Genomic DNA, 15,525 nt, shown 5'->3' with positions numbered 1-15,525 from the left:
CTAGCATCTCCATGAGCTGGCCCACAAAAAAGAATGCCAGAAATGCCTTCACTTTTTCCCAGGCAGCTGGGATTGCAGAAATTCAAGTGGGATTAGCAGGGGTGAGCACCTTTGTGGGACATTCCCAGCTGCAGGTGTACCTACAGCTGAATTTGCCCACATCTGAGGAGCTTCTTGTCTGGGATCTTTGCTTCAGGTCCATTCCTGGAACATCATCAGGGAGATTCTTTTGAGGCTTTTTCCACTGTGGTTAGATGATGCTTATTTATGGTCTGCCTACTATAGCAAGAAGCAAAATGGAATAAATCAGCAGAAGATGTTAGTCTGGTGACTTTTTAAATGACAATCAAGATTCAAAAAAAATCTGGCTTTTAGCTAAAAGTGAACATTATCATTTCCCATGCCTACCTGGTGTGTGGGTCATGGCTGGGGATTGGAGATTGCAGCTCTTGTAATCCTGACAGAGTTTTTGAGCTCCCTTCTCTGCTGAACAATATGGCCAGATTCAAAGCATCTGCTCAGTGTCACAGTCACTTTCAGGGATTAATTTGCAATTCTGAGCTTGGCCAGACTTTAATAAAGTGTCAGTTTGCAGGCTCATTCTGGCCAGTGCTGTTCCTTGTGTGAGCTCTGAGGCTCCTTCCTCTCGTCCTGTGCACAACAAAGAGCCCTTGGCAGTGCTGCTGTGATCACCAGGCAGGTTATTATGTTGGCCAGTGCCAAGTTTCAGGTGATTAGTCCCAGTGCTTTTGAGCTGTTGCAGCTTTTTTAAAGTCCACCTTCCTTTAGCCTAGCTAGAAGCAAACTTGCCATGTTGTAGTTAGAAAAAATCAACTGGTGCTGACATTTAATAAAGAAAACTCATATAGGAACTGTTCCCTCTGAGGTGGCTGGCTTGAGCAGTGTCACAGGAGATGGATGAGCAGTTATTTTCTCTGCTATTGTCACGTACCACACAGAGTCTCCTTGATGCCAGCTGGCTTTATCACCATTTCTGAGAATCATTTTTTCCTGGACTTTATCAAGTATCACAAGTATTTCTATTATTTTCTTGCATTTGCCTGCTAATACCAGCAATGCTTTGAAGCTCCTGTGGTAACTGAAAACTCTCTGCAATTGGTTTAAATTAATCTGATAAGACTACGATTAACTTGTTTAACCACATATCCTTTTCAGGTGTCTGTATTTAGAAACATCCTCAGAGCATTCCAGAGTTTCAGAAGGAAGTGTGAAACTTCATTAACTGAATGTTTAACCTTCCTTTGTGCATGAGCAGCACATCTGTGCTCCTGTTTACGCTCAGCATTCTAACAGAACTATTTAATGTTTCAGCTGGGTGTTGGTTTGAGTGTTCTGCATACTTTCAGTGGTTTAGGACTCTGGTGTGGCAAAGGTTATACCAGGAGTTCAGCCAGCACCACGTCCCTCCTCAGTTTTCTGCAGCCCTGGGCTTCAAACAGGCTGCTGGACTGCATGGCCCTGGGGAGCAGCACTTCTGTAGTTCTCAAATATTATCAAAATTCTCCATGGGACTGAGTGGGAATAAAGCCCTCAGGGAGATGGAAAAGGGTAAACAGTATCAAGAAATCTAACAAACTCACGAAATGTCTAATATTGCTAGGTTCAGGCCCTGGCTCTGTGACTCTGAGGCTGAAGATGCCTGACAAGCACTGTTGATCAGTGAGGAAATACCAGCTCACAGCTCCCTTCATGGAACTGGTGTGAGAGAAGAAACATAATGGGAAAAGCAAAAGGGTCTTTCATATTTAAAAATCCACCTGTGCTGAGTACAGTGAGCAGTCCTACACTTTCCAGTCCTTCTGGAGTCCTTGCTGAATGCTCCTCTGAAGTAGCTCCTTTGTCACCTTGCAGCTGGGTGACATCATCCTGTGACAGCAAGGCACAAGCAGCATCAGCACTGATAGCACCACTTTGCATACAAACACACAAACTTAACTGATCAAAAGTATGTGAAAACAAATGACAGCAGCAGGGCAAATTTCATTTTGCCATAAGGAATCCTGTATCAAGGCATGTTCTCTTTCCAGTATTGTCACTCTCATATGGGTAATTCCAGGTCAGGGAAACCAGTGGGGGGTCTCTCCCACCACAAATCAGCAGGAGTTGGCTTGTACTAGACATCCTTAAGGACCTGGTCAAGTCACAGATGATGGGAAATGCAATTTTAACATCACACCTGTGCAAAAAAAACCAGTGTCTCCACTGTACCTCCCTCACTGATCAGTCTAACTGTACATCTACTCTCATATCTGTAGTCCATTGTTATGTACTAGAAATGGGCATTTCTAGCTGCTCACCTACTTACCATGGCCTTATTTCAAACTCTGCAGTGATCTGTCCTATTTTTTTATTCACCTGTGATAAACAGAAGCAACAATACTGATTCTCTGTTGTGAAAACCAACCTGGAATACACCGAATAAAGAGAAAATGGCTATAGCCAGAGAGTCCAGTTTAATAGGCTGCTATACAGGAAGACTTTGTTCTATGATACATTCTGGAAATAGTTTTCAAATGTTACTTACAGATACTGTATAAAATAGATACCAGTTTTATTGATTATACATCAAGATTCTTCGATCATTTAACCTGCTATTAAGTAATATATAAGATGTGTGGTGGAAAGTGAGCAACACTTTACAGGACAATCTAAACCTAATAAATAGATCTGTATCTCACCACGAGATTGAGCCACTGCTGTGCCGTTGTCAGACTACAGAGCAACCACAACGTCACACACGCTGGTACAGCTGCAGATGGCAAAATAGGAGATGAAAATCCCTTTCCTTGAGCAGCTCCTCTTCCCTGCATGACATTTTTGGCTTTGGTCTGTACAGTAATACTGTGTGTGCTTGTTTGGTCCATGCAAAGCTATGAACAGTGTCTCATTAAGAAAAAATAGAATTTAAATTGAAGATATATCATTTCAGTTAATTTGGGGTTAAAATGCAGTATCTCTCTGATCACAGGAAGGGCAGTACCTGCTCTTTCCGGGTGTCTATTTCAACAAGAGGGTGGAAGTAGCTACTTAGGTGTTTTAAGCAACACAGCTCTTGGTGTCCAGACTCTGTGTAAGATACTCTTAGTTGAAGAGGTTAGCAAGGATTGTACTCCTGTTACAGCATGTGTTTGGGAAAATACAGGCCGGGGGGAAAAAAAAATCCAAAACTCAAATCTGAAACTGGCACTTCTTTACCCACAGGCTTACCACACCATTGAGAACACTTTCACTCTGGAATATACAACATGGCAGCTGGCTTCAAGCTGCAAACTGCATGTTTTCTATTGTCACAGGAATCAATAGCATACCGGAAATAAATAAGAATTAAAAACAAACCAAAACGCTGCGGTTTGGCTGAATCGCAAGCAGTGTGCACAATATGCCAGATTTACAGAGAGATTTCCCATTCAAACGAACTTCAACAGAAACAGACCACGGGGAAACGAACTGCATATTCAGGGAAATACCATTGGCACCACTTGCAGGACGCTGTGGCTTTACAGTCCTTGCAGGGAGAGGGCAGCACCTTCACTCGAACATCTCGTAGTGCCGCGTTTGCCTCACCCTGGGCACCATGTCGATGAGCAGCCTGCAGGGAGACACAAAGGTGTGCTGGACCACAGCCGGTACAAAGAAAGTGCTAAAGCTTACAGGGTTATGGAGAAAACAGCAAAAGTTAACCTATTCAATATGCTTGTAAAAGAAAGGCTTACATGCATTATTCTCAAACAATATTCATGACAATGTTTATCACCTTCTATCTAACTGGACATACCTCGTGATAACTCTAAATAATGGCAATATAACACTTAACTTTGTCTCTTTAATGATTATTCATAATCCTTCAAAGAAAAATACACCTTAGGCCATCAATGAGACCTTTATAATGACAACTCACCTGTAACTTCACTCAAATACTTCAAGAATCAAATATTTTAAAGATATTACAAACATTAAAATGTGTCATTTTTCCTCATGTGCCAAGATGTGGCCTGTGAAACCTAAGACACGAGATGTTTCCTTTGATAATTTTGAATTAGTCTTGTAAACAGTACTTTCAGAAGCAGTTGTATGCCTCACTAAATACAATTCTTACAGCTATAGGGTGTTTTACACCACTAGAATCCACTACAAAGCACTTCAAAATATATATTTTTAAACAGAAAAGGGGGAATGCCTAGTGCTATGTATACCCTAAAACAGGTGACACTATTAAAAGGATTTTATATATTTTTAAAAATTAAGACAAAGGATTTCCTTTATTTAAAGAAATTAAGACAATGGATTTTATTTATTTAAGAATATAGGTAACAGGCCAGCTGTAGTCCACCTCACAAAGGAGCATGCACAGGACAGCCCCAGAACTGAATATTTAAATATTCATGAATAAAAAAGAGCTCAAGTGGCATAACAGCCTTTACAGTTTTCCAGAGCCGTTAAGTTTTACAGTGGAAATTGTGATTATACCGACCTATTTAAGAGTGGTACTCCCCATGAAAATGTTAATTGAATTTTCCAAGTTAAAAAAAAAAAGAAACAAACCCACACAGCTTCCAGCTGAGGGCTGACTGCAGCCTGGCCAAGGACTGCTTCTCAATGGGCATAATTCCAACTAAGATGCTCCCTCTCCCACTTTCTCTTGTGGCAGATAAGCCACGAGGGATAAAGTCCAAAATTCGGGTTACATTCCATGCAGTCAAGGGAACTTGTGGCAGCAATGAAGGGCATGCCAGAGCTCCATTTGATTTTTTTATTCTGTTTCTGATGTAAATCAAGAAAGCATCTTAAAATTTAAGAGAAATGGCATCTGGAACATGAGCAGCAACCTGCCAAAGGTAGGCTGGGACAGAAATCAATAGCAAGATCCCTCTTTAATTTTGGGCACCTTTCCTTTAATCCAAAGGCAGAGCAGTGCTCAGATATGTGCCACAAAGGCAAGGAGGACTGATTTTATCCATCATTTGTGGTTATTTTTCCGATCTTTCGTTTCAAGTATAGAAAAACCTAAAATTATTCCGATTTCTTTTTAAGTCCTGGTTGCTTTCCAGCTGATGTGGGGAACACAGCCTTTTATAACCCTTTCCACACATTCTGCTCCAGCATTGGCTGCTTGTCTAATAAACCCCAGGGACTGATTTCACTGGAATTACCTGAAATCTCAAAGGCTATGAGCTCCCACCTCTCAGGGCCAGCCCATCTGCTGGACACAGGAGATACTCACTTGATTCCATAGGCAGATATTGTGAGTCCAATTAACACTCCTATACTGCCATCCAGGAACCAGACAGAAGAATTGTGTTTAAACACTTCTGCACTAAGAAGGATGGAAAATCCCATTATTCCACCTACAAGAGAGTTGAAACCTAGAAGGGGGAAAAAATAATTCAAGGATGAATGCCAGGAACTCGTGGAAAGGGAAATGGTTCTGCACAGTTTCCTGTCAAAGACCCTCTCTTGGAGTTTTTATCCCATTCCATTTATTTATTTACAAGCTTGGCACTATTGCTTAGAGCTGTAGACGTTGCTGATGACATACAGGATAATCCTGGTAATATTTTCTATTTATGCTTTAGATATACCACAGTATACACAGTAGCTTCTTATGTACTATTTACAATTCTAATGAACTTCCTTCTAGACTCCTTTTTTTTTTTTAACCTGTTTTCTTTTTCTCCAAGACTGTCCCTTCAAAATTCTCACAGAGCTTTTGGAAGAATTAATGCCCTTTTCCATTCAACTCCTGTTTGATTGATTATTGATTTGGGGTTTTAGAAGTCACTTCTTGTGCTCTGGTTTTTAACTCCAAATTCCCTTTTTCTGATTTTTGTCCACAATAACCCAAAAGATACCCCTGTTACTCAAAACAAAACAAAAAAAAAGTCACTGAGGACACATTAATTTGGTAGATCCATACACTATTTAACCTAGATAACAAATGAAATATCAAACATGAAATATTCTATATCACTTGCTGATTCAGCTCTAGCCAGCTGCTGTTTACAGGACTTAGCCAGGTTTTTGCAGTTCCCCATGACTGCCAACAATGAAACACCTGACACTTCTTCCTGAGCCTGTCCTTTGATCCACACCTCTCAATCCAGTTGTTGTCTATTTACTCATTTATACTGCTAACACATGTTGAAATTATGTATATTGTGCCTACAGATATAAAGAATATAAAATATAAATTAATAATTAGAATTTTAAACCAGGGTTACTTCCCCTGCTCCAGCTGAATTCAGAATCCATCAGCACGATGGATTCATGCAAAAGAATAAAATATTTTCATGCCATTCTTGGCTGATGGCTCCAAATAATTTAAAAGCTACTTGCAAAGGAAATTGTTTTCCCTTCCTGACTCTCATTCAGGCAAACCTTTCTTTGCTGATGTGGCAGGAAATCATGTAATGGCTGCAGGTATTCATCCAGACACTGCTCTGAGTGTAAGGCCAGCGCAGGAAAAAACAAGTGGTTAAATCTGGGTAGGAAACAGGTACCTAAAACCTGCAGGAAAGTTGGCTGACATCACTGACTGTCACAGAGTTGTCCTCTGGGATGTCACAAAATTCAAGGCAGGAAATGGCTATTTTTATTACCCAAAAGGCCAAGGGCTTTTGCTGTAAACAAACTGTACAAATGACATTTTGCTTTATTAGGATTCATACATCCAGGATTTAAAGAGATATTGCTGCTAAGCCCTACTCTAAAACAAAATTATTTTTAAAAAATTAATAGATGTTGACATGCATAACGGAGAATTTACTGTTCAGAAAATAAACCTATTTTTTAGGAAGAAAAATTCATGCTCCTTTTACTCAAAACAGTTTGTTGGTCTGGAGCCAGGGATCACAGGAGGTAAATAAGCAGGAAACAGAAAACACTAAAAAAAGATATGCAAGGGACTGCTAAATCTGTCTCAGCTGCTGAATCACATTGTCTCTTCCTGATCATTAATAAATCAAGTACATATGTAAATATATCTTGTGAAAGCAGATATTTAACCACACATGTTAAGATCAGCCTCCTACATTTTCTAAAGTAGCTCTAAAGGGGAGAAGAGAGATAAAAACCAGGCTGAGGTAATTGTATACTTTTTCCCCTAATTTTTTTAATCAAAGAATGAGCAGTCTCCAGCTCAGAAGCAGTATCATTAGCATGAGGATGTAATTATGGGGAAAGAGATTTCTCTGTCATACAGGAGAACAATTCAGAGCTGGAGTTATTTAGGAATTTTCAGTTAATATTTTGGCTGAATGAACTGCTCTGTTTCAAAATGAAGCTACATTTTTTTGAAGGGAGGGTTCCTCATGTTCCTGCCCAGGCACAGCTCTGAAATGGTCAACGTGTCCCACCCTGGCAGTGAAGGAAGTCAGACTCACTGGGCTGCAGTTCCCAGCATCCTTTCCAGAATCCTTTTTGCAGGTTGGAGATATTTTTGTTTTCCAATGTCTAGAGTGGCAGAGCCACATTGGAAAGGATAAGATCTCTGAGCTGGAGGTCTGTTGGGAGAGAATCCCAAATGCAGGGAGGCAATAGCTTAGTTGTAACCCCCACACTGCTATTCTGATGCCTTTTTTGCTTCTTTCAGATTTAAAATATAAATAAACATGAAGAATTTATACAAGTGGGATGATAGAGATACTCATAACATGTGCTATCACACATCATCCAGAAAAAAAAATTAAGTATGTTTAATTTGCTTAAAATAAAACAAAATTTATGTATCTCTAGAGTAAACTGAGAATTGAATTTCCTTAAAGTGAAATCTGTAGCAAAGAGTAAAATAATTTAGGTACCACAACCCATGAATCATGAACACCCTACAGTGTTTGTTTACTGAGTATTTCAAACTGCCCTGGCAGATAAAACTGGGAGGGATTTGTAGGGGGCTGTGAAACTTCTGCCATCACTGTGGCCTCACCCGTGTGAAGGGCAGATCCCTGGGATTTCTGAGCGTTCAGGAGCTTGAGCCCTGCCAGAAAGAGGAATATCTGGACCTACTTTTAAAGCACGATTTCAAACCTGCCTTTAAAACCAGAAGCAGTCAAGTGCTGGGCTGATGCAGTGGTGGCAGTGAGGTGCTCCAAGGGTGCAGTGGAGGAGATCCACCCTGTGCCAAACCCCAGCAGGGCCAGAGGAGTGCAGGGCAGGGGAAGGTTTTGTTTCACACCTGCCCTGCCCCAGCAGCTCTGATGAGTGGCAGGGAAAGCCCTGTGGTGACAAATGACACCAAAGGGATGCCCACCAACACTGTGGGTGCTGGTGATGATCCCTGCTCAAGGCAGGCAGGGTTTCTGCAGCAGACTTTGCTTCATTTGAGCTTTCAGGATTTTACCAGGCACAGGCAGTGAGGATGGAGGTGATTTAACCAAAGCTCTCTAAATTGGTGTCATATCCCCCTGCTGCAGCCTAACCTCTGACTCTCACTCCTCTAATCCATTATCTGCTCTACCTCTAACTCTATTGATGCTTACTGTCCACACATTCACTGTTTGGCTTCCACCAGACATTCCATTTCAGCTGAGCTGTCTGTGCTAGAGGCCAGTTGTACCACAGACTGTTCTAGGGTTTGGGTTTTTTCCCATTTCTCAGTGGCTGCCTTATTTCAATGCTCTTTCTCAGCTCTCATCATGCAGGGATCCCTGGAAGAGTCTATAAAAGCAGCAGGATCAATGTCACACTTACCATCAGTTATCAGTGCTCTGCTTGTAAGGACCTTTCCCAGCATAAATTTGATTACAGCCAAGACCGTGCAAAGGATTCCACTTAGAACAGAGACACTGTAGAGAAAATCGTCCTGGAGAAAAAAAAAGAAAAAGAGATGTCAGACATTAGTAGGTCTTCTGGTCATGTCCCACCTATTAAATGAAAAATAGTACTAATTACTGTGCTACTTATTTATTATTATCATTTGTGGTACTGAGAAACACAACCTGAAACCAAGATTTCCTACCTGATGACTTCCACAACAGCTGGTGTTCTTTTGCTTGTATTGTCACCTGCAATTGCTTTTGCAGCCATAATTAATGACAGTTCCAATCATCAAATTGTGAATTGACCCAGCCTCCTCAGAGTCAGGAGATTATATTTGCCTGTGGGGCTGAGTGCAGACTGCCAGGCCATCCAGTGCCTAATGCCAGCAGTAATGAAGTCCCCACAGGCAGGAGGAAGGCTTGCAAATGCAATCCCACTTACCAGAGCAATATTGATTCTTGGTGTAAGAAATAATCATTTAATGTTGCTTCTGATTCTGGGCTTGCTTTGATTCTGTTTCATTTCCTTTTTCAGAAGTCTGGTTCAAGCTACATCCATAAAACTTCTGATGCTGATGTGCAAAGTAAGGTTTGGTTCTTTCATTGAAAACAAACTTTTTCATGGACTTCCATTTCACAGAAACATTCCCATTGCTTAATTTGCATGTGGAACATGGGCTCCCCAGGCTCCCTCAGGAGAGAGCTGTGTGCCAGGGCAGGGCAAAGAAGGGTTAGTTATTGTTGTTTAACACCATTCTCTAAAGGCCATCAGGAGCCCCCCAGCCCTTCCTGCTGACTGGTTTGTGTTTGGTTGGGCTGAGAGGACACTGCCAGGCATGGAATTAAGTTAGATTCATTTATTACTCTTGATAGAAACTTTAATCCAAGCTGTGGCAACACCAGTACAAGTAAAGGAAATAGAAATAATTCTTTTTTAATTTGTGTCTGCAGGTCTAAGTGGGCCAGTGCCACTGGGACCCTGTTCCTGATGAAAACACTCTGGCAAAAGTCCCCATTGGTACCAAACATTGTCATGATGATTCATCAGCAGCTCCATCCATTTTCATTATTTTAGCAGCAATTTGAAACCCAAAGAAATCCAAAAATGGGTTTGAAAGCTGCTTAGGAAGATACTGGGAATTAGATTACTGGTATAATGTACTCATATCCCTAAATAAATCATTCAATATTTTTTATACAATTTTGTATGTCGTATAATTTTGAAAGTCTACTTCACTCACATCATGAGCTCATTCTCTCTAGACCTGGTACAATATTAACAATATTAAGACAAAATGTACTGAGGGAAAGAGATTAAAATAGAAGCAATGAGAACACAGAACTCAAGTACTGGGTAAAGGTAGGATAAAAAGCATTCATAAAGTTATTTTAACAGAACAACTGAAAAATATCCAGGCAATTTCCAAGTGCTAGGGAGGGACTAAGGAAATAGTGGCAATATTTGGTTGCTGTCAACCTAACAAGGAAAGCTGGGAGCTCTCAGAAGGTCCAAAATGACAACAAAGCTTCAAAAGTCTGGACAAGCTTTGCAAAAAACACTCAAAATTTGAGATCCTTGTCAAAACTAGGCCTCTAATTTTTATGCATCTTTCTCCAAAATGTGTATTTTCAATGCCCAAAGACTTCATTTTGATAGCCTAACAAGTTTTGATTGGTTAATCTAATATTATAATATACAGCATAAGGCTTCAGAATAATTTGAAGTAGAATGCTGTGCTCCACCAATATTTCTCTCATGTCCCACTTGGCACAGGGATTTCATGACATCCCTTGTTTCCCCATCACCCCACAGACCCTCCAAAGAGTCTCTGATTCCTCCCAGACATTCCTCCCTCCTACCTCTACTTTTGCCTTCCCTCTCAGCAAAGCACAGGCTTTGTTCCCAGCACAGAGCTGGGCACTGCAGACCAGCAGAGGTGACAGAATAAATCACTTTGCTATGGACAGCTGTGTCACTGCCAGCCTTGGGATGATGAAAAGCAGTTTTCCTACACCTGTGAAATCCTTGGGAATGCACTGGAAAACCATTACAAATTGACATTGTTTGGAAAACATCGATGCATCACAATACAAGGTATTTTGAAAATTGTTCCAGAGATGTTCAAAATTCCAGCTATTGATTCAGAATCCTGAAAATGCAATGCCTTATTCCCTGGCTATCATATCATCTTTCATCCTCTTCATGGCACTTTATTCAGAGTCTTTTCTTTGTTTTTTCCCTTGTCATGGCGTGCCACAAATTTTTGGGGTGAATTCAGTGTTTTTCCTGCACATGTCACTAAAACCACAGTATGTGGAAATGCATCTTCCTATTTGTTCTGCTATACAGTCATGATCAAAATGAGTCTAGCCACTCCACTGGAATCCAAGAATGACCTAAACGTAAAACAGATTTCTGAATGGAGTCCTGAATTGCTGAACAGGCTTTTTTATAGAGGATGCATATTCAGGATCTAGAAATTGTTTCTAAGTTTGACCTTTTTTTTTTTTCCACTGGATCACAAGAGACAAGCACATTTTGTAGCCACTAACTACTAATCACTAATACCAACCCCTGATAAAAGAAGAGACCAAACAAATCAAAGCTCCTTTGTTATCACTGCGGACGCAAGAGAAGGAAGAAATTTAAAAACCCTGCTCTGAATGCAGACGCTTTTGGCTGTTCCAAACAGCTTTTTGGAAGGCAGTATTACCGGTTTTAACCCTAAACAATTCCAAAATCTCTAAACAACACCCAAAATCTCTGAAGACCCCCCAAAATCTCTAAGCACCCCCAAAGGCAGCAGCTCCTGAGTGCGCAGCTCCCCGCAGGAGCCACCGGGAGGCGGCAGACCCCGCACGAACCGAGCGCGGCCGTGAGCGCCGAACCCAAGAGGGGAAAAAACCTTTTAAACCCTCTTTTTTTCAGTACTTCTCTGCGCTTTCTGGAGCCCCAGAGCTGGAGGAAGATGAGCGAGGCTATTTGCTGCTGCCAAGGAGGCTTTGCGGGTGTGACAGAGCCGCCCAAAGCGGCGATGCCCAGCAGCCGGGCTGCTCCCCGAGCGAGTGAGGGTGAAACAGAAGAGGAACAGCTCAGGGCATCGCCCTGGCACTGCTTTGGTGCCAAGCAGCTGGAACTGCTTTAGGACAGCAGGATCCGGTGAATTAGCCGAGGGAGGGCTGCTGTGGGCAAGCCCTGGGCTGAGCAGAGCTGTGTGACACGCGAGTGACGAACGCGCCGCAGCGCTGTGGGCTCCAGAGGGTTAAACGCGCACCCCGCGGCTGAGAAATGATTCCCAAAGAACGAACGCATCCTTCGGAGAGATGAAGGCAAGAAAAGCCGTAATGGAGATCTAAAATAATAAAACAAGCCGGGCCATCTGGCACCACGTCCCTCCGGATCTTCCCGCAGCCCTGCCCTCTCGGCAGCCCTCGCCTTCCCATCTGACAGTCATTAGGGGCACGGAGCACATCCAGCCAGGCGCTCCCCTCGTGTCCTGGGTGTTATTTTAATTAAAGCAGCGGCAAATTGGGACAGATGATAAAAATTTACATTCTGATCGTTTCCATACAATAAAGGTTTCCCGGTGTGGTGAATAAAGCGCCTTCCTTTTCCATTTCTTTTCATCATATTCCCTCACTGCTACTACGCTGTACATGAGCCCTTAATTAAAGGACACCTATATCTGATTAGCTGGCTTCATGTATAGACCAGCACCGTACATCAAGCAAGGTGCCCATCCTGGGGTTGCCTTCTCATTACACAGCACTCTAATAGCTACAGTGTCCCTACTTAAGATTTATTTTATGCTAGGTTTTATACTGTGGTTTTATGCTTTCTTTCCTAGGAATAAAATATTTTCCTCTTTTACCCAAGAAAGGGATAATAGAAGTCAGCAGGCAGCTTTTCTCCACTTTGTCCAAATGCATTGTCCCCAGCTGTGCAGTTGAGAAGGGGGGGAGTTGCAAAATTGTCACAACAGTTCTGTCCCTGCTTTCAAGGATTTCACCAAAAGCAGCAGTAATTTTATGGCTTCAGAAGAAGTTTGTTGGGTTTTATGTTGCAACTTTGATCTCTTCCTGAATCTATTGTAGAAATTAAAAAAATTAAAAAATCTTTCAACAGATTCTTCAGAGCTTGGCTTATTAGGTAGAAAGATTTTAACCCAATTCCCAACCTAGTAACTAAGTTGCAGCTGATTTGTGTTCCTAATCTTTCCCTAGAATGCATATTGCTAATTCTGACCATAAAATTTTGCCCTGATTTCATGTATTATTTCTACCAGCTCCTCTCTGCCCACTCTCCTTCAGTTACAGTCCTTCCACTTTTGAGATGTAAAAATGTTCTCATTTCACCTGCACTGTACAGTGTGGAGCCAAAAGATATTCACTGGTATGGGAGGAAGCTCCGTCCTTCCTTGGTCACTCATCCTACTGCAATCCCAGAACAAGCTGCTTCTCCCACCCTAACAGCTGCAGGCTTCCTTCCACTCCTCTGCCCTCTCTGAACCAGCCAAAAGTTCCTCCACACTCCTGCAGGAGCTGGGAATTACTGGTGCTGCCTTTTTCCTGCCATTTAGAGTAGCTGGTGTCTCACAGTGTTTTGCCTCTGCTCTGCTGAGCCTGGCTCCTCTTGGCTGAGGAGGTAGGGATGTTTCTGGAATGCTACAGATGGTGTTGGCAGGAGCAAAGTCATGGCTGGCCCAAACTGAGCTGAGTTTGTGTTGTTAAATATTAATTTTGCCCATCTCTGCAACTCACCATCTGTCTCCTGGAACCCAGCAATGACCCTTCTTCAGTCCAGGTGCTTGGTGACCATCCTCCCCAGCACCCGCCAGGTTCTGCTCCCACCCTGCTCCCCATCCCCACCTTCGCACTTCCCTCAGCTCCTCCAGCTCCCCCAGCAGCTGCCAAGTCATCTGGGCACACTGGGATCACTAAAAGCCCCTCTGCAGAGCATGTTACTCAGTCAAAAAGGACTCCTCTTCTTACCCTGAAGGATTATGTTACTATATAGAGAGCAACAGAGATGTTTCTAATACAAACACTTATTTAAAAAAAAAAAAAAAAAAAGTCCAAATCTCTATCGCACTTTCTCCCAAGTAACAAATAGTTTACGTAATCAGATGGTGCTCCTGGGAAGCCAGAGGGTCTCTCTCTCTTAGCAAGCTTCAAAAGGGATGAGTTCTAATTGCACTTCACTGTCAGAAAACAAACCAACAGCCCAGTCTCTGACTCAAGCAGGAGACAGTCTCTTCACATAGAGATACAAAGATCTATTATTAGTACTAAAAAAAAAATCTTATGAATGTTTAAACTTGTCTTTGGTGTGACAAAGCAATCCCACAGCACAGAATGCTTTTTCAAGAAGCAGATAACAAAGACAGGGTGTGCTGGATGCCATGGCAAGGCATGGGGCCTGGGAGCTGAGGGAGCAGAGAACTCTCTTAGGTGACCTTAGGACTCCTGCAAAGGCTCTGCTTACCTATTAGATCAGTCATGCTTCCCGTTCTCCCAGAATTCATCCACATTGTTTTAACACCAAAGTTATGAAACATAAATTAAAATTGTATTTGTCCACCCTCAGAAGAGTGAGACTGATTTTTCCTATGAGCAGGGAGCTGAGACCAGCAATGCATTCCACATCCCCCACCAAGAGGGGAGCAGCCACCAGCTTCTCTTTCTTATAAAATCTGGAAAAATCTCTTTATGGTAAAATCTGGAAAATCTGCTTTTCACCTAAGCAAAGAATGATGTGTAGCTGTTCATTTGTCCTAACCCTGGCTTACTCTTCAATTCAAGTATCCACAGCAGTCTCAACAACCTGCAAGAAGCACATGTATTTTAGGCCAAACTCCTAGCCATACATGGAAATAACAATTATAAAGCAGGATTCTCATGTATAATTAATGTGTATGATACTTTGATTTGAAATGGCAAGCAATAAATTATATATGAGGTTTATAAATGTATAGGGAAACGTGTATAGGGACATATATGTAATCATAAGTGTTATTTGTTATGTTGCTACTGGCCTATAATTCAACTGCTGACATTGTTGAATATATGTTTATGATGTATTTATTTTAAACTATTAAACCAATAAATCAATTAGAACTCACAAAGCTACACTGTGCCACCCCTACCTTCCTTTTTCAGCTGTAATCAATAACATACAATAGAATAACATATGGCCTAATTTTTCAAGAGATTTCATTTATAAAACATTGGAGGCACCACATGAGCTGGCTGCACATCCTTCATACACAAACTGATTACATCTTTCCTTTGTCCTGCAGGAAATGTCACAAATATTGCATGATGCTTGCTTACTCTTGCAAAAAAGTGTCCTTTGCCATACTAATGAGGACAAATGCCAAACTGCATTGACATTACATGTGTTATACTATTACCCAGGGAAATGCAAGCAGTAACTGAATAGTAAATGGATATTGATTTACAACCCCAGGTGAAATTAAAACAGCCTTTCTCAGTGTGGTTGGGTTGGGCTTTTTTGAGCCTTCTTCGAGAAACAAGAAAAAGTCTGCAAATTCTTTGAGCAATGGTCAAAATAAAGCACATCATTCATGTCTAAATTATATTTGTACTACCCAAGAATATCTAGTAACTGACATGATGAAGGTAAAGGGGCAAATGATGAAGGGTTTTTTATCACAGAGCTGGCAAGCCCTAACAGCAGCAAATGCAAACACAAAATGCTCAAAAGCTACACTCAAGGATTTTTAGATTC

General features: G+C 41.6%; 1 protein-coding gene and 1 long non-coding RNA gene across 3 annotated transcripts in view; one reads left to right on the top strand and one right to left on the bottom strand.

The window, feature by feature from the left end:
* Positions 1-2,455: 2,455 nt before the first annotated feature.
* TMEM163 (transmembrane protein 163) overlaps positions 2,456-15,525 on the bottom strand; it is an 87,771-nt gene continuing 74,701 nt past the window's right edge. For both annotated transcript variants that reach the window (XM_038143094.1, XM_038143093.1), the window contains 3 exons: positions 8,707-8,818; positions 5,243-5,384; positions 2,456-3,610 (listed from right to left, as the gene is read on the bottom strand). In XM_038143094.1, the coding sequence (XP_037999022.1) occupies positions 3,550-3,610; positions 5,243-5,384; positions 8,707-8,818 (315 nt within the window). In that variant the 3' untranslated portion in view covers positions 2,456-3,549. The remainder of the gene's footprint in view (positions 3,611-5,242; positions 5,385-8,706; positions 8,819-15,525) is intronic.
* On the top strand, positions 3,628-15,439 carry LOC119703340. The gene is made up of 4 exons (XR_005257617.1): positions 3,628-4,856; positions 9,310-9,358; positions 9,726-10,869; positions 11,704-15,439. It is a non-coding gene; the product is annotated as an uncharacterized LOC119703340 (long non-coding RNA).

Source organism: Motacilla alba, chromosome 7 (genome assembly GCF_015832195.1).
Source record: "Motacilla alba alba isolate MOTALB_02 chromosome 7, Motacilla_alba_V1.0_pri, whole genome shotgun sequence".
Taxonomy (NCBI): domain Eukaryota; kingdom Metazoa; phylum Chordata; class Aves; order Passeriformes; family Motacillidae; genus Motacilla; species Motacilla alba.
The sequence above is the reverse complement of the archived record's forward strand: the minus strand, read 5'-3'. Positions and strand labels throughout refer to the sequence as shown.